We start from the raw sequence: 20,280 nt of genomic DNA on the forward strand, positions 1-20,280 counted from the left end.
CTTTACATAAAGTCAAAAAAAGTTTTATATTCTTAGTTAAGGGTGGGCATGGAACAGTTAAGGGGAAAATTTATCTGTAATATCATTTATCTTCACATACTTTTTTCTTTTAAAATTTCATAAGGATGCTATTTATTCTTAGCTTTCCATATTTTTCAAGTCATCATCAAAATATTTCTAACTCTTTGAAAACCAAACCAATTGAGTATTTGATCTCTTTCTAATATGTTTCTAATTAAAATGTGCCCCTGAGGCAAACTTGCACCTAGCCTAATTTTGTTTTGACAGATTTTCATGTGATGGAGCCCCAGACAGTTCCGAAAGCCATTAAGGGAGAAACAAAATCCGTTCATACAGAATCTCTTATGAATTGTGTGCCTAAAGGAAAAGCCAAGAGCCTTCCAGGATACAGTAAGAATAACAGGTGTTTTCTGCCCATCCATTTGAAAATGCTGAGGTCCCAATTGTCCCATGGGAAGCCATTCTTTGCCTTTCCTTCTCTGTCCTCTTTTTGTTTTTAGGCTACTTGTTTTGATTCCTTGAAAAGGTGAGAAGTCATTGGATTTGTTTTTGTATGGGAAAAATGCAACTAATAACTAAAATGACATCTGGGGGAACTGGTTTTTCTGCCCCACCATTACCAGAAAGAAAAATTGCATTTCTAAAGTATTAATTAGGGGGGTGTGTGCATGTGTGCTGTTGCACTGACTGTATTGCATTGGACTGAGTTTTAAAGCCAGTTTGTTTGTTTTTTTAATTTGACATTCTGCAGATCAGTCAGGAGCCTTCAGATTCTTCCACAGATTAAGGTCTCAGAAATGTCTGACACTCCACCACATTCTCATATTCTATGCAATTGTGTAAGTACATGAATTTACTATGAGCAACAAGCAAAAGGTCTATGATATTTCCATAGCTTGTCAACACTAATCTTAATCCTATTTTTATAATGCTCTTTTGACTCTTTGAGCCGTATTTCCTACTTCATTCTTTTGTTAGTAAACTGCATGACACAAGGCAGCTCTCATGACCCATTTAATATTCTGACTAAAACACTCACTAGCTATATGATTGTAAACAAATTACTCCAGAAATCTAAGGATCTGTTTGTTCATCTGTAAGTATGGTATGGCAATTCCATGGGGCTATTGAGAGGAAAGAACTTTGTAAAAATTAAAAGTATATTTATGTTATTATGGGTTCTAAGTTGAGTACCTGGGTTTTTCACACTAATCAGTTTTTCAAACTGGATTATGTTATGAGAATTGTAATAATCCAGAGTGGTGTTTTCCTTTTCTTTTGCAGTGTCTGTGCACTTATCTTTTCTACCTTCTACATGAGACACAGAATCAATGCTCTGGAGGAACGGCTTAGATCAATAGCCACTATAGTTGATCCTCAAAATGAGTAAGAGAATACCGCAGAAATAAGATTGATTTCCATTTTTAGTATTTGATTAGGATTGTTTAATAAATATTTGTTGAACACATGTTGTATGTGAGACACAGTGTTAGGTCCTAGGGGTGGAAGGTAGAAGAAGGAACATTAAAAATAAAATTATGATCCTTATTCTATTTTCTTACTGAGATATGTCAAACATCAAATCCAGCTATATAATTATATTTTTCCAAGGTTGAAATTCTCAGAGAAATTATTAACATGCCCTAAAGTCTAGATATGACCCTTATTTCATAGAATATGGTGATTGGTATAGTGAAAGAGTAAGAGTAAGCAATAAACAGAAAATGTAAACACATGTGTAATGTTTTATATTACTTCATATGTCATAAGAAAGACTCTCAGGCAATACAAAAATCTATGTGATTAGAAGTTCAGTGTTCATAACAATAACTAAGAAGCCTGAATAATATAAGCTATTTAGCCATATTGCTAGATTTCCATTTTTAGTCATGAGATTCTAAACCCAGTGGTTAAGCATATCTAATTCTATGAGTTTTCTATTCTTTACATACATTTTTTCATATATAGAGAATAGATATACATATATTTATAGAATATTTAATACCACATGCTTATAACAGTTCTTTAAATATATTTTTGAGGACTTCTAAGACAAGTTGGAGATGAATGGATAGTTATTAGAGAGTATACTTCAGTTCTGTCTTCTAACCTGAGACATTCCTAATGCAAGCACTTTTTATTATATTTAATCTAAATATAGTGCCTGGCACATAGTAGGCATCAGAAACATATTGACTGATAGTATCTGTGTGGTAAGATATAGGCTATTTCTCTGATAGTCTTCTAAAGTTGTATTAAAGTGAAAATCAATAAAAGGAGTTAAAAAACATCTGCCTGAGATAGAGGCAAAATTAATAGTTTTATAAATAATACAAAAATGCATATATAACTTTGCTGTACTATCAAAGTCATAGAAACATTAACTTCAGAATGACTATTTACTCACCAATATTCAGGGAAAGAGACAGAAAGTGGAAGAGGCAACATAATAGACACTATCCAAATTAATGATCTTCAGAAAGGAGCAGCCTTCCTGAATACAAAAGCATTCAAATTCAACAAATAATATTTTAGAGCCTTTATCATCTTATGTGCATAGTTATTAAAGGTCTAGAATCTCATCTGTCTCTGTTGCTAGATACATGAAAAAAGTTTACTGGCCCCTTCTCTGTCTCATGATAAGATTCAAGTTATGTAGCCAGAGGTACTAAGTGCAAGTTTTTATATTAGGGTATCTGAACTTCTGGGGATAGTTTTCCTCCACATTTTCCTTATCTTCACCACTTCAACCACAGGGCTCCCTACAAGGACCAAGAATTAGAGGGAGAAATTTGTTTAAAAAGGGTCAATCAAAAGTCATAGTCCTGTGTATAATTTTGACAGAATGTGAGATTTTGGTAGAAATCTTGATCAAAGAACATGTAGTTAGACAACTAAAATAGCTTATAGGACTTCCAAATTCTTGTAGAATTAGTTTTCTGAAGCACATAATCTGAAGTATATAAATTGCCATGTCTCATTTATTAATGAGTATAGTGTTCATTGTTCTTTTTTGAGTTATCTTTGAGTAATCAAAAATTACTCTTTTTGAATAATACTTTTTTTAATAATTGCTCTATGCAAATAAATTACAGTGTCTTTGTTCTTCCTTGCATAGCTCACTCTTTTTTGTTGTTTTGCAGACAAAAAGCACCACATACCTTGGGATCACAATTGGAAGTCAACACTGAGGCGCTTTGTGCAGAATTAACAGCCAACATAATGAAACTAGAAAAGGTAACTTTTCATTCCTGTATGTATAGGCCCTGAGTATTAAATACAGATGTTGAACTTTATCAAGCTTATAATAGTAACTATAGACTTTTCCTAGAACCTATCCACTTCTTGAGCATATTTCTCTCAGTCCTATGTACCATGTCCAAAAAAGCTGGCAGCAAAATGATGATGGTATAGCAGCATCACTAATGCCTATTTGCAGTACATAGGTGTCTAACATTTCCATATATTCATACAGATTTCATGCTTGATACACCTTATGACTTTCCTTCTAAACAGATATCATACCTGCTAGACTATATGTTTTTTCTCCTTCCTAAGCTGTGCATATTTTTTCCCATTAAGATTAAAAATATTGAAACTCAAGAAATTAAACATGTTCCCTAGAATCACATTTAAATGTTAAAGCTAGAATTCAAATGTAGTATCCTTGTTTCTGGTACAGTTTTGAGTATAACATTAGATTTTTACTTAAAAAATGCCTGATTCTTTGGAGATGACTTTTTTCAATGACTACAGAATTGAGTGGGAAAAATATTCCTCAAGAAAGTAATACAAAAAAATTAAGTTAGTATTGATGAAATAAGGATTTTTTAGTCATCTGGGTGGCACACTTAAACTGACTGTGCTCCATTTGAAGTCAGATTTTATATTCCATTGGCTGAGGCTGTATTATCAAGGTGGTGTTTTTCAGTCATGCCTGATTCTTCATGACTCCATTTGGGATTTTCTTGGCAAAGGTAGTGAAATGGTTTGCCATTTCCTTCTCCAACTCACTTTACAGATGAGGAATTAAGGCAAGAAAGCTTAAATGACTTGCCCAAGGTCACAGCTAGTAAGTGTCTGAGGCTGAATTTGAACTCAAGTCTTCCTGACTCCACACCTGGGGCTCTATTCACTGTGCCACCTAACTGCCCCATTTATCAAGGTACTAAACTCTTGTTACAAGATTCTATAATCTTTCCCTTTGCCCACAAGCAAATCACACCTTTTTTTCCTATATCTACCCAGCCTCTTTCCTAGGATACAAAACTCCTATTAGATCTTATAAGGCAAAAACACAGGGAAAAGTAAAAGGTCTAGAGGATAAAAATACTCATGAAGCCTGGTGATCTTGGTGAATCACAGAAATAAAAAAGGAAAGTGAATTGCATCCTGAACAGAACTTCTCCACAATACATCTTGCCCATTTTGCATTGATGACATGAAAGAGAGCACTGCACAAGGAATCACAATTCTGTCACTTGCTAGCTTTTGCATCTTAGGAAAATCCTTTAACCTTAAAAATCTGTTTCTTCATTTATACAAAATGTACGATATAATCAATCCAAAGCCTCAGGAACTTTCTCACTGGACATCTTCAAACAGAGATGGAAGGTCACTCAGTTGGGTATATTATAATGGAGATTTCCTTTCTAGATATGGGTTGAACTAAATAACTATTGAATTCCTTTCCATATTCAAAACTAATTGAGTCTAACTCACAGATGAGATCTTAAGGATCAAATGAGAAAATGTATGCAAAATGCTTTGCAAGTTTCAAATGTAAAATAGTAATTGTTATAAAGTAGATGTTATAAAGTAGTAGTAGTTATTATTGTTATAAAAAACTTTGAACCTTTATTTTTTAGTGTATCTGAGAGGCAGATCTTTGAGACAATTATAACACCACAGCAATCATTTATTAAGCACTCAACATATAGGAGGTACTAAGTGCTAGGAGTACAAAAAAGGAAAAAAGACATGGTTCCTAACCTCGATTGAAACTTAATTAGATTCATGTATATAAATAGCATTAGTTAAAGGTAGAATGTGATATGGACAAAATGTAGTATGGTATACTAAAAGGAATGGGGTGGGGGAAAGCTAAGTGATGCAGTGGATAGAGGACCAGCCCTGGAGTCAGGAGGACCTGAGTTCAAATCCGACCTCAGACACTTAATACTTAGCTGTATAACTTTGGGCATGTCATTAATCCCATTGCCTTGGGCCAAAAAATAAAGGAATGGGGACTGGGAATAAAAAAGTCCTACCATCAAATCCCAGCTCTGCTAAATAGTATCTGTGTAATCAGTTAAAATTCCTGAGCCTCAGTTTCTTCACTTGAATATTGCTTAGATGTCTTCTGAAGTCCCTATCAATTTTAAATCTATGAATGCATGTGAAAACTTGAGACAAGATAATTTTCTTTTTATGATTATTGTTTTCAACCAACAAAAATCCACCTTCTCCTTTTTTTACCTCCCCATCTCTCAATGAAAAAAGAAAAAAAAAACTTTTAACAAATATGCAAAGTAAACTAAAACAAATTCCCACAATATCATGCAAAAAAAAGTCTTAATGTGCATGTTGAGTCCATCACCTCTCTTAGGACAGATAATTTTCAATTGGGGAAATCAGAAAAGTTGTCAGAGGAAGTATAAATTGGGCTGAATCTGACAAAAAGAGAGGGATGATTTCAATTGAGGTGAAGGAGGCAGAGCTTCAAAATAGGAAATAATTAATCATGTTTGGTATTTGAAAAATGAGAAGACCTGATGCCAAAATGAGTTGCAGCTACTTGTCTTTGCTGACATTTTTTCCCCAATATCTTAAGAAGTTTTAGGGCTGTTCATTTTTATGTTGAATAAAAAAGAATAGTTAGGTTTTTCTCTTTCTATTTATTCTCTATGCTTCTTTCTCCTAGCAGTGCATTCTTCTGCCCTAGAAAATCACAGAGCCCAGGTAAATTAAAGGCAAGGAACCTTGCTTTATACAGTATCTCTACAATAACTATATCAGAGATTTTGTTTTTTTTTTCAGTAGGGGTGAGATGAGGTAGCAAAAAGGAAATAAAATTCCAGTTAGTTAAAAAAATAAAATTTAATTTTAAAAAATCATCTATGATTCAGACTTGGACTTTCAAGGATCAACTCCCTTAGATGTATATTTTTGTAATACTTAGCAATATCAAGACTTTGTTTAATTCATGCTCATGCCTGTATAGGTCTTTATAACTATTTGTTTCTATTTCTTTTATTTTTGATTCTTATTCCATATTGTTATGTTCATGTCCCCTTTGATCTTTCTTTTTGATTGAGAAAGAGCTAATGGTTTCATTTGAAGATCATGCTTAAAGTGTTAACTGCAGAGGATGTTTTTGTATAGACAATTCCTCCTGTCTGAAAAGTTTTTCCTCACCTCTCCCCCTTCCTTTGAATCACTTGTTTCAAGGCTCACCTTGGGCACTACCTCCTCAACCCAGGCTTCTCACCCTCACACTTCCATTAAATTACTTTATTTATGTGTGCAATTTTATTTCTTCATATTCCAATGCAAGTGCATTAAGAACAATAACTGTTTCATTTTTGTATTTTTCCTGTGCCTAGCAAAGTATTAAATATATATTAGACATTAAACAAATAGTTGTCAAATGGAATTAAATGAAGAACAATATGAAAGAGGAGTGAAAGTATAAATTTTAAAGTCAGAAGACCCTAGTTTTGAGTCTTGTCTATATCCCTTACTATTTCCATGGGCAAGACAAGTTAACCACATTAAACCTCAGATCAATTTAGTGGTATAATAGTATTGGCATGACCTAAATTAAAAAAATTCTATGGTAAAGAAAGCTCTTTGTAAACCTGAAAACACTATGTGAATTATTAACATTATTGTATTTAATAACAAAAACTTATTTTCTATCATTTTAGATACAAAACAACTTACAAAGGCTGCTGGAGAATGGTGACTGACTTACGTGGTTGCATGGGGCCAACTTAATACTACACTTTTAAGAAGCAACGCCATAATCTGTGGAGGACACTCTGCTGGACAGAGACATTTACTAATTGGAATCCAAAGCCACTTTTTGCACTTTATGGTTGCTGTCTAGGGAAAGTGGGAAATGATTTGATTATTGTGCAATAAATATAAACATTGACTCAGAGTGTTTTCACTGCTACTCCATGGAGAGAATGGATCTCATGTCCTTGGGATATATCAAAGGAGACTGTGGATACAACTATACCTTTGAGTTTGGATGACTGAGGTTCAATAGCGATGATAACATCAGCAAGCATGTTCCACTATGTTTTATGTCTTCCTTTCCACATTTTCTTTATCCTTTAAAACTCCTCACCTTCAACCTTTGAAATTAGGCAATAAATTGTCCAAAAATAAAAGGGGCTGTCTCATAAAAATAAATAAATAATAATAGTTCCCCAAAACTGGAAGAGTTCAAATATAGATTGGATCTGTGATTCAAATAGGAATTGGACTAGATTACCTCTCAAGTTCCTTCCACTACTAATATCCTGTGATTAATTTAAAAGTGCCTAATAGATGTCTCAATGAATTAACAAAAGTTTATATTTTTTAAAAAAGCCCTAACTATAAATGATGCTGAACACATAAAACAACTTCAAGTAGATAATTAACTTTTTCTCTTCTTTCTTTACCCTACTTTATATAAACTGTGCATTTTAATTTCTCATTAGGTTGTCAATAATAATGGGCAACAAAGATTTAAGAACTCGATTGGCTTTTTCTTTTTCTTGTAGCTAATACCTGTTTCTAAGTGATTTTTTTCCCTTAGCAGGTTAAGAGACTGGAGCCCTAAATTAAAACTTGCCTTGAGAACCTAACTAATTTTTAAAACAAAAAAAAAAGCATCACAGTAATTTTGCACAGAATATGAAATAGTGAAGGTAATTTTTGGATTTAATACAGAAATCCATTTTAACAAATAATAAAGGACTTTTCTTCTTTGATATGTGAAATTAAGAAATTACTGGGAGCTTAATAACTTCCATTTACTAAGTTTTCATTATGTACCATAAGATTTGTAAGTATAAAACATTCCATTTGTAAAATATTTTATAATCATTTCTATGAAATGTATTTTATTGTTAAATCAAATAAGCTAATAAAGTGAATTGGTTGCCTCATTCGTATTTGATAGCCCACTGGCAAAAGTTGTGTATCATCAGTTCTTTATATATGCTTACTGATATGTAAAGAGTGTAGAGTGATTGAGTAAATTAATCAAATCAATCCATATCATCTAAAATAAATAAGTGTTCTTATATGATATACTTATATGTAAGAAGGAATATTTTTTACTGGGCATAACAATGTCTGGAAACCTTCCTAGGTGTGATGTGAAGTCTGGATTGGTTGAATGATTAAGAGCCAAGACAAAATCCAGGAGCTAATTTAGAACCTAAAGGATTGGAGTATCTCTCAGCTTTTTTTTAAATTAAAGATTTCATTTATTTTGAGTTTTACAATTTTTCCCCCATCTTACTTCCCTCCCCCACCCTCCCCCACAGAAAGCAGTTTGTCAGTCTTTACATTGTTTCCATGTTGTAAACTGATCCAAACTGAGTGTGATGAGAGAGAAATCATATCCTTAAGGAAGAAACATAAAGTATAAGAGATAACAAGATCAGACAATGAGATATCAGTTTTTTTCCTAAATTAAAGGGAATAATCCTTGAACTTTGTTCAAACTCCACAGTTCTTTCTCTGGATACAGATGGTATTCTGCATTGCAGAGAGCCCAGAATTGTCGCTGAATGTCGCACTGATGGAATGAACAAGTCCATCAGGGTTGATCATCACCCCCATGTTGCTGTTAGGGTGTACAGTGTTTTTCTGGTTCTGCTCATCTCACTCAGCATCAGTTCATGCAAATCCCTCCAGGTTTCCCTGAATTTCCGTCCCTCCTGGTTTCTAATAGAACAGTAGTATTCCATGACATACATATACCACAGTTTGCTAAGCCATTCCCCAATTGAAGGACATTTACTTGATTTCCAATTCTTTGCCACCACAAACAGGTCTGCTATGAATATTTTTGTGCAAGTGATGTTTTTACCCTTTTTCATCATCTCTTCAGGGTATAGACCCAGTAGTGGTATTGCTGGATCAAAGGGTATACACATTTTTGTTGCCCTTTGGGCATAGTTCCAAATTCCTCTCCAGAAGATTGGATGAGTTCACAGCTCCACCAGCAATGTAATAGTGTCCCAGATTTCCCACAACCCTTCCAACAATGATCATTATCTTTTCTGATCATATTGGCCAATCTGAGAGGTATGAGGTGGTACCTCAGAGAGCTTTAATTTGCATTTCTCTATTAAGTAATGATGTAGAGCAATTTTTCATATGACTATGGATTGCTTTGATCTCATTTGTAAATTGCCTTTGCATATCCTTTGACCATTTGTCAACTGGGGAATGGCTTTTTTTTAAAAAAATTGACTTTTCTGGAGAGAAATTTGGAACTATGCCCAAAGGGCAACAAAAATGAGCATACCCTTTGATCCAGCAATACCACTGCTGGGTCTATACCCTGAAGAGATGATGAAAAAGGGTAAAAACATCACTTGCACAAAAATATTCATAGCAGCCCTGTTTGTGGTGGAAAAGAATTGGTAATCAAGTAAATGTCCTTCAATTGGGGAATGGCTTAGCAAACTGTGGTATATGTATGTCATGGAATACTACTGTTCTATTAGAAACCAGGAGGGATGGGATTTCAGGGAAGCCTGGAGGGATTTGCATGAACTGATGCTGACTGAGATGAGCAGAACCAGAAAAACACTGTGCACCCTAACAGCAACATGGGGGTGATATTCAACCCTGAAGGACTTGCTCATTCCATCAGTGCAACAATCGGGAACAATTTTGGGCTGTCTGCAAAGGAGAGTGCCATCTGTATCCAGATAAAGAGCCGTGGAGTTTGAACAAAGTGCAAGGACTATTCCCTTTAATTTAGGGAAAATACATATCTTCTTGTCTGATCTTGTTATCTCTTAGAGTTTTTGTCTCTTCCTTAAGGATATGATTTCTCTCTCATAACACTCAATTTTGATCAATGTACAACATGGAAACCAATTAAAGACTGACAGATTGCTTTCTGTGGTGGGGGTGGGGGGAGGGAAGTAAGATTGGGGGAAAATTGTAAAACTCAAATAATACCTTTAATAAAAAAAATATGACTCAGTTCTCTGTATATTTTTTAAATGAATCCTTTGTCAGAAACATTAGTTGTAAAGATTGTTTCCCAGTTTACTACATTTCTTTTGATCTTGATTACAATGGTTTTATCTGTGCAAAAGCTTTTTAATTTAATGTAATCAAAATCATCTAATTTGTTTTTAATGATGTTCTCCATCTCTTCCTAAGTCATAAAGTGCTTCACTTTCCATAGATCTGGGGTTTTTTTTGGGGGGGGGGTTAGATTTTTTTTCAAGGCAATGGGGTTAAATGACTTGCCGAAGGCCACACAGCTAGGTAATTATTAAGTGTCTGGGACCATATTTGAACTGAGGTACTACTGACTCCAAGGCCAGTGCTCTATCCACTGCGCCTAGCTGCGCCACCTAGCCACCCCCCCCTTCCATAGATGTGACAGGTAAACTAGTCCTTGATCTTCTAATTTGCTTATAGTATTGTTTTTTATGTCTAAATCCTGTATCCATTTGGATCTTCTCTTGGCATAGGGTGTGACATGTTGGTCTAATCTAAGTTTCTTCCATACTGACTTCCAATTTTCTCAGCAGTTTTTTATCAAAGAGAGAGTTTTTATCCCAATAGCTGGACTCTTTGGGCTTATCAAAAAGAAGATTACTATAATCATTTCCTGCTAATGTAGTCTATTCCACCAGTCCATCACTCTATTTCTTATCCAATACCAGACAGTTTTGATGACTGATGCTTTATAATATAATTTTAGATCAGGTAGGGCTAAGCCCCCTTCTTTTGCACATTTGTTCATTAAATCCCTTGAAATTCTTTACTTTTTATTTCTCCATATGAATTTACTTACAACTTTTTCTAACTCGTTAAAGTAATTTTTTTGGAATTTTGATTGATAGGGCACTAAACAGATTGTTTAGTTTTGGTAGAATTGTCATTTTTATTATATTAAATCTTACCTATCCATGAGCAGTTGATATTTGTCCAGTTATTTAAATCTGATTTAATTTGTGTGAGAAGTGTTTTATAATTGTTTTCAAAAGGTTTCTGAGTCTGCCTTGGCAAATAGACTCCCAGGTATTTTATATTGTCTGAGGTTACTTTGAATGATCTCCCAGCTTCTTTGCATTTTTAGGGAAAGAGTGTTCCAGTTATACTTCTTTAAAAAAAATTCCTTGTTGGGGAGAATACCTTGACTTCCTCACTACACCAAGAGCCCAAGGTTCTTGAGGAGAATCTTATGAGTTTGAAGAGTTCAAAGAACTTTTAGACTTCTCATCTTCCCAACAGTATTTTAGCAATAATCCCAGGACAACAGCAGATGACAAGTAGCAGTGTCTGTATCAAAGTCCAAGGACTGAATGAATACAATTCAGGATTCTACCAAAAAACCAGCAGAAAAACTATAACAAGCTTAAATGTAATATCTTGAAGACTCTAGCAAAAGGACTTCTCAAGTTCTGGGAGGACATTTTGTCACATGGGCTCTCTAAGCTTTAGCCTATTTTCCACTTAGATTCTATATGTAATTATAAGAGTTTCAGAGTTACCTGAAAGATCAAGTGCTGTGCCCTTGGTTATAGATTCCTATGTGTTAGAAAAATCACTAAACTCAAATCTTCCTATCTCTTAGACCTGCCCACTATCTTCTATGCCATGGAGTCTCTCATATACATGGAGATAACAAAAACTATACTCTTCATTCCCAAAAGTTCCAAACTTTATCATGTATAAACCATGCAAAGTATAAACCATCAGCCTTCATCTATTATCTACTTCATTATCACAAAAGATGTGTGACTTCACTGGTATGTATCTTAAATTTCTAAAGCCATTGACGTGGGTGATGCCTTTATCCTGGTACAAATCATAATATAATGATGACTTCCTGTACATACCCTTCCATTTGCCTTCCATGGGAGAATCTGAATGTCTTCCTTTATATAATTCCACATTCTGTGGGTAACAATACCAGGTATCCATTTCTCAAGATCCCCTTGCTCGTTTTACATGACTAGAGTATGCCCCACCTTGTTTCCAGTCTACAAACATTTAGTAAGCAACTGCAATGTGTCAGACACTGCAATAAACAACAATTCTGAGAGTAAGTTGCTATCAGTGTCCCCATTTTACAGTAGAGGAAACTGAGTCAGACTGTATTTCAGTGATTTGCCAAGGGTCACACAACTCAGTCTTCTTAATTCAGTATTCACTGGAAATATAGAGAAAAGCAAAAGATAGTCCTTTCTCTAAGGAGCTCACAGCCTAATGCACATACATTTATTTCTACATTATCTTTTATAACACATCTCATGACATTATTGGTAATATGTTGTAGCCTACTAATAATACCAACTATATGACTTCCCGTGGCCTTTTTTTTTAGTTTTTTACAAGGTACTGGGGTTAAGTGACTTGCCCAAGGTCACATAGCTAGGCAAATACTTTTTTTAGGTTTTGCAAGGCAAACAGGGTTAAGTGACTTGCCCAAGGCCACACAACTAGATAATTATTAAGTGTTTGAGACCAGACTTGAACCCAGGTACTCCTGACTCCAGGGCCGGTGCTTTATCCACTGCACCACCTAGCTGCCCCTTAGCTAGGCAATTATTAGGTGTCTGAGACCAGATTTGAACTCAGGTTCTCCTGACTACAGGGTCAGTACTCTATCCACTGCACCACCTAGCTGCGCCCCCCCCCCCAATTGCCTTTTGAATTGCTCTTTGTCTTAATTCTTCTGAGAATATGGTGGTCCACATTTCATTTAATATGTCAATTTGAAGAACAACTTAAAATTCAATGTTATTTAATTATAATGATTGTATAACCCTAAAAAGAAATGAGAAGATGTACCTCCCTCCCCTCTTTGAAGACCTAGGGGACCCTAGGTGTAAAATGTTGTATACATACATTGTTGAATTTGTTTTGTCATCACATTGATTCTCCTGGTTCTTCTCCTAATCTATATGACCATTCTTTCATCATCTTTGTTGACTCATCCAGATTACCATATTTCCCCATGTATAAGACACTTCCATGTATAAGGAACACCTTAATTTATTGAACTCAAGTTTTATTCATCATAAAATTCACACAACTCCTCTTCACCATCAAAACTTCCATCCATTAGCTCGTCCTCATCTGCATCTGATGACAAATCACTGTCTTAGGAGAGTCTCTGATGCTGTCCTGCCTGTGTTATGGTCTGGGGTTGACCACAAGCACTGCCTGGGGAAGTCTGGTATGAGGATGCATGCTCAGTCCATTCTGGTTCATGAACCTGAAGCACCAATATCTTGTGAAATCAATCATTTCTTTTTCATCAGCAATTCTTCTGGCCTCCCGCTGAACTATCTTTGTGGACACAGAAACTCCAATGGCCCATTATTCTTCCATCCATCTCTTCACTTCCCTCTCTAACTCAGGCCATTTGACTGACTTGCCTCTCATGGTCTTCTTCTGCAGAGGGGTTTTCAGTAGGGTTTCTTCTTCCTGTAGCCAGTCTCAGATAGCTTTCTCAGTAGGAGATCAATTTCCATTCACTTTTGCAAACTAGATCACTTTTGACTTGATTTCAGCATTGTACAAAAATCTTTTCTGACTAGGAGGGATGGGATTTCAGGGAAGCCTGGAGGGATTTGCATGAGCTGATGCTGAGTGAGATGAGCAGAACCAGAAAAACACTGTATACCCTAACAGCAACATGGGGGTGATGTTCAACCTTGAAGGACTCCCTCATTCCATCAGTGAAACAATCGGGAACAATTTTGGGCTGTCTGCAAAGGAGAGTGTCATTTGTATGCAGATAAAGAGCCATGGAGTTTGAACAAAGTTCAAGGACTATTCCCTCTAATTTAGAAAAAACAAAAACAACAAATATCTTATTGCTGGATCTTGTTATTTCTTAGACTTTTTGTCTCTTCCTTAAGGATATGATTTCTCTTTCATCATACTCAATTTGGATCAATGTACAACATGGAAACAAAGTAAAGACTGACAGATTGCTTTCAGGGGGGGGAGTAAGATTGGAGGGGAAATTGTAAAATTCAAATAATATCTTTAATAAAAATAAATTTTAAAAAAATCTTTTCTAAGCCTTTCTGGGCAGAAAAAGACAAAAAATAATTTACCCATAACAAATGCAAAACAATGAGGGCAAAGACAACAAGCACAAAAAAGTGGGAAATGCAAGTAAAAAAAATCTACAACTACTGTATAAGACACTCCCAGTTTTTAGACTCCAAATTTTTCAAAAAAGGTGTATCTTATACATGGGGAAATACAGTATATCCTGGAACTATAGGCATTCCCTAAAGTTCTGTCTTAGGTCCTTTTCTCTCATTCTTCATTCTCTCTCAATGAACTCACTCACTCCCATGAAGTAAATTATCATTTCTATAGAGATGAATTCCAGGTCTATAATTCCAGATCTATAATTCCAGTCCTAGTTTCCCACCTGAATTGCTGTCCCATGGCAATTGATGCATATCAAAATCACATCTAAAATTAATTCTGGATTAATGTACAACATGGAAACAAAGTAAAAACTGACAGAGTGCTTTCCATGGGGGGGGGGAGAAGCAAGATTGGGGGGAATTGTAAAACTCAAATAATATCTTTAATAAAAATAAATTTAAAAAAAACAAAAACAAAAAATAAATAAAAATAAATCCCAACATATTTCTGTCCTAAGTGCCATTCTAAAAGTTTCCTAACAACAGATGTCCCTGAAATCAACCCTTCAGACTTCCTCAACCCACACATTCAAACACCTATCAAATCTTCACAGTCTTCATATCCTATACCCTCTCTCTACATCCTACAGCGATGCCATCTCCTCATTCAGACCATTACCTCTTACACAGGTTATTGCAATGGTCAACTATTTGAGTTCCATGCTTCAGGTCTCACTTCTCATTTCAATCAAACCAGTAAGTGGTTTGTTTGTTTGTTTTTAATTATTTTATTATTTTTTTTTGCAAGGCAAATGGGGTTAAGTGGCTTGCCCAAGGCCACACAGCTAGGTAATTATTAAGTGTCTGAGACCGGATTTGAACCCAGGTACTCCTGACTTCAGAGCCGGTGCTTTATCCACTGCGCCACCTAGCTGCGTCACCTAGCCGCCCCGTTTTTAATTATTTTAAACATAGATTTGACCATCCATTTTGCCTACATAGTCAACAGCAAAGGCTCCCTGTTTCTGTTAGCATCAAATATAAAACCCTCTGTTTAACTTTTTTTGTTGTTGTTTTGTTTTGTTTTTTAATAAATAGGATTTGGCAAGGCAAGTGGGGTTAAGTGGCTTGCCCAAGACCACACAGCTAGGTAATTATTAAGTGTCTGAGACTGGATTTGAACTCAGGTACTCCCTGACTCCAGGGCCGGTGCTTTATCTACTAGGCCACCTAGCTGCCCCCTGTTTAACTTTTTAAAACCCCTCACAATCTGAGCCCAATTTAGCTTTCTAGCTTCATTAGACGTTACTTCCCAGCAACATTCTAACAAAACTCTGCATTTTATATGTAACAATGTTTCTCTGTGCTTTTATAATGTCATGAATGTAAAGAATCACACCTTTCTCTTTGGAGAAGAAGCACCTTCTACAGCTGGAAGCCTTTCCTGATTCCCCTCCCCCCCAATCAAGTATTCTCCCTTTCAAGCTGTCTTGTATTTAATTAATTTGTTTTTATTAGCTTTATATTTATTTTCTGTATAGTTACTATTTGCTTTTACCATTAAAATATGAGCTCTCTGTGATAAAGAATTATTTTATTCTTGTATTTGCTTATGGTATCCAGAATATAGCAGATGTTTCACTTCTCAATTGCTAATCATAGAATATTTTTTAGGAATTAAATTTCCTCTTCATTTAACCTGGATATATATATATATATATATATATATATATATATATATATATATATATATATATATATACATATATATTAGTTTTTGCAAGGCAATGGAGTTATAAGTGGCTTGCCCAAGGCCACACAGCTAGGTAATTATTAAGTGTCTGAGGCTGGATTTGAACTCAGGTACTCCTGACTCCAGGGCCGGTGCTCTATTCACTGTGCCACCTAGCCGCCCCTACCTTATATATATTTTAAAAGATTTTACTTGAGTTTTGAGTTTTACAATTTCCCCTCCAATCTTACCCCCCCCCCACAGAAAGCAATCTGTCAGTTCTTATTTTGTTTCCATGTTGTACATTGATCCAAATTGAGTGTGATGAGAGAGAAATCATATCCTTAAGGAAGAAACAAAAAGTATAAGAGATAACAAGATCAGACAATAAGATATGTATTTTCCCTAAATTAAAGGGAATACTCCTTGAACTTTGTTCAAACTCCACGGCTCTTTCTCTGGATACAGATGGTATTCTCCATTGCAGACAGCCCAAAATTGTCCCTGGTTGTTGCACTGATGGAATGAGCAAGTCCATCAAAGTTGATCATCAGCCCCATGTTACTTTTAGGGTATAGTATACAGTGTTTTTCTGGTTCTGCTCATCTCACTCAGCATCAGTTCATGCAAATCCCTCCAGGCTTCCCTGAACTCCCATCCCTCCTGGTTTCTAACAGAACAGTAGTGTTCCATGACATACATATACCACAGTTTGCTAAGCTATTCCCCAATTGAAGGACATTTACCTGATTTCCAATTCTTTGAAACCACAAACAGGACTGTTATGAATATTTTTGTACAAGTGATGTTTTTACCTTTTTTCATCATCTCTTCGGGGTATAGACCCAGTAGTGGTATTGCTGGGTCAAAGGGTATGCTCATTTTTGTTGCCCTTTGGCCATAGCAACTTATATTTTTGTAAATATTCATCCATTTTATTTAGATTATAAAATTTATTGACAGAGTTGGGCAAAATAATTCTGAATTACTACTTTAATTTCCTCCTCATTGGTGGTAAGCTCACATTTTTCATTTATGATACTAGCAATTTGGTTTTCTTCTTTCTTTTTTTAATCAAATTGACCAGAGGTTTATCAATTTTATTTTTTCCATAAAACCAGATCTTGGTTTTATTTATTAGTTTAATAGTTTTCTTACTTTCAGTTTTATTAATTTCTCCTTTAATTTTTAGAATTTCTAATTTGGTATTTAACTGGGGGTTTTTAATTTGTTCTTTCTCTAATTTTTTAGTTGCGTATTTAGTTCATTGATTTTGTATTTCTCTAATTTATTCATATAAGCATTTAAAGATATAATATCTCCCCTGACAAGTGCCTTCAGTGTATCCCATAGGTTTTGGTATGTTGTTTCATTATTGCTATTATCTAGGATAAAATAATTAATTCTTTCTATAATTTGTTGTTTGATCCACTCATTCTTTAAAATGAGGTTATTTAGTTTCCAATTAGTTTGGGGTCTATATCTATATCTATAGATATATTGCATTAGAAATGTAAGCTTCAGCAACAAGAGAAGAAAAACAAATTGAAGGAATTAGAATAGGGAAGGAAGAGTCAAAACTCTCACTCTTTGCAGATGATATGATGGTATACCTAGAAAATCCCAAAAAATCATCTAAAAAACTACTAGAAATAATTAGCAACTTTAGCAAGGTTGCAGGATATAAAATAAACTCTCATAACTCCTCAACATTTCTGTATATGACTAGTAAGATGCAGCAGAAGGAGCTAGAAAGAGAAACCTCATTCAAAGTGACCAGACAAATATAAAATATCTGGGAATCTACCTGACAAGGCAGACTCAGAAACTTTTTGGAAACAATTACAAAACACTTCTCACACAAATAAAATCAAATTTAAATAACTGGGCAAATATCAACTGCTCATGGATAGGTCGAGCAAATATAATAAAAATGACAATTCTACCAAAGTAGGACTAAATGCTACAGTACTTTTTAGAAATATTCCTGAACACTCCCCAATTGACAAATGGTCAAAGGATATGCAGTCAGTTTACAGATGAGGAAATCAAAGTAATCCATAGTCATATGAAAAATTGCTTTAAATCACTACTGATTAGAGAAATGCAAATTAAAGCATCTTTGAGGTACCAACTCACACCTCTCAGACTCACCAATATGACCAGAAAGGACAATGATCAATGTTGGAAGGGATGTGGGAAATCTGGGTCACTAATACATTGTTGGTGGAGCTGTGAGCTCATCCAAACTTTCTGGAGAGCAATTTGGAATTATGCCCAAAGGAATTATGCCCAATAAAAATGTGCATACCCTTTGATCCAGCAAAACCACTACTGGGTCTATACCCTGAAGAGATCATGCAAAAGTATAAAAACATACTTGTACAAAAATATTCATAGCATCCCTGTTTGTGGTGGCTGGAAATTGAGTGAATGTCCATCAATCGAGGAATGGTTTAATAAACTGTGGTATATGTATACAATGGAACACTATTGTTCTATTAGAAACCAGGAGGGATGGAAATTCAGGAAAGCCTGGAAGGATTTTCATGAACTGATGCTGAGGGAAATGAGCAGAAACAGAAGAATATTGTACACCCTAACAGCAACATGAGGGTGATGACCAAGCTTAATGGACTTGCTCATTCCATCAGTGCAACAATCAGGTACAATTTTGGGATATCTGAAATGGAGAATACCATCTGTATCCTGAGAAAGAATTGTGGAGCTTGAACAAAGACCAAAGACTATTACCTTTAACTTTAAAAAAACTTATTTTATTATAAAATTTTGCTATCTCTTATGCTTTATTTTTTTTCCTTAAGGATGTGATTTCTCTCTCATCACATTCAACTTAGATCAATGTATACCATGGAAACAATGTAAAGACTAACAGACTAACTTCTGTGGGGGGGGGGGAAGCAAGATTAGGAGAAAAATTGTAAAATTCTAAATAAATTAATTAATTTAAAAAAAATCTTCCTGAAGACATGAAACTTATTCTATCCCTTTGCCAAAAGAAAATAGAACTTTTAATTCATAGGACCATAGACTTAGATCTTAAAGAGAATTTAGCAAACCCCGTTATTTTATAAGCTTAATCTATTTAATTATAATGCTCATAACTAAGGAAACAGTCTGAGGGTAAGTGACTTACGCAGGTTGATATGTTCAGTAAATTTGTTTTGTTTTTAAATTTTTGCAAGGCAAATGGGGTTAAGTGGCCTGCCCAAGGCCACACAGCTAGGTAATTATTAAGTGTCTGAAGTCTGATTTGAACCCAGGTACTCCTGACTCCAGGGACAGTGCTCTATCCACGGTGCCACCTAGCCACCCCCAGATATAATCAGTAAATTTGAAAGAATATCATATATGCCCAATATCTCTTCAGAATGTTCTTTGTTCAGTTTCTGATGGAATTATAGATGCCATAATAATCCTCTAACATGATCTCAGTTCCCACCTTAGATTTCTTTTTTCCCTTATGGTTGTATTCTGATCTCTGGGTCCTGGGAAAAAAAAAGAGTACTTTTCTACTTCTTCAATCTCCCATCCACTAATACTTGAACCATAGCTTTTTCTCTTGCCTCCCACTATGTGATCACTGCCTTAAATTCCATCCCTGAAGGCATTAGGAAATTTGATTTCTAACAGTTGGATGACATCCAATACTTGTTTCCAAGTTATTTTTGGAGAGAGTAGTGATGCAGGGAAAGATGTAGAGAATTATGAATGTAGAAATTGGGTGGAGATGTAAATTGACTACCATGGGAAAGATATGGAGAACTATAAATATAGCAGAAACTAAACTTGAAATCTTAAAGGCTGCTAATCTTGTCAAATTGGTTGGAGATCCCCATTCTTGATGTAAATCAACTACCATTGATCCATTGTTTAATGTAAAATTTGTATCCTGTTCTCCTTAGGCTTCACCTAATTCCAGGAAGGTGAAGGGAGTTCACTTTTGTCCTCTGGATGAGAGGCAAAACATAGAAACCTGGATTGCTCTCCCACTCAGGGCTGCCAGTCTTCTCAGACTCGCTGGCCCAGTTAGGTTCAGCTTGACTGCTCCTTTGTCTCTTTCTTTACCTACCATTTTCTTATGTGTTGTAACTTCTTTTAATAAATTTTTGTCTTATTTCCACCCTT

At 35.1% G+C, this 20,280-nt stretch overlaps 1 protein-coding gene across 3 annotated transcripts in view; it reads left to right on the top strand.

Annotated features, from left to right (window-relative positions):
• GRAMD2B (GRAM domain containing 2B) overlaps positions 1–8,546 on the top strand; it is an 88,542-nt gene extending 79,996 nt beyond the window's left edge. The window contains exons 9-13 of one of the 3 annotated variants that reach the window (XM_074206712.1): positions 289–411; positions 773–860; positions 1,306–1,407; positions 3,165–3,258; positions 6,951–8,546. In XM_074206712.1, the coding sequence (XP_074062813.1) occupies positions 289–411; positions 773–860; positions 1,306–1,407; positions 3,165–3,258; positions 6,951–6,992 (449 nt within the window). In that variant the 3' untranslated portion in view covers positions 6,993–8,546. The remainder of the gene's footprint in view (positions 1–288; positions 412–772; positions 861–1,305; positions 1,408–3,164; positions 3,259–6,950) is intronic. The other 2 variants (XM_074206710.1, XM_074206711.1) reach the window with 2 other exon arrangements.
• Positions 8,547–20,280: the final 11,734 nt, after the last annotated feature.

This window comes from Macrotis lagotis, chromosome X (assembly GCF_037893015.1).
Source record: "Macrotis lagotis isolate mMagLag1 chromosome X, bilby.v1.9.chrom.fasta, whole genome shotgun sequence".
NCBI classification, from domain to species: Eukaryota; Metazoa; Chordata; class Mammalia; order Peramelemorphia; family Peramelidae; genus Macrotis; species Macrotis lagotis.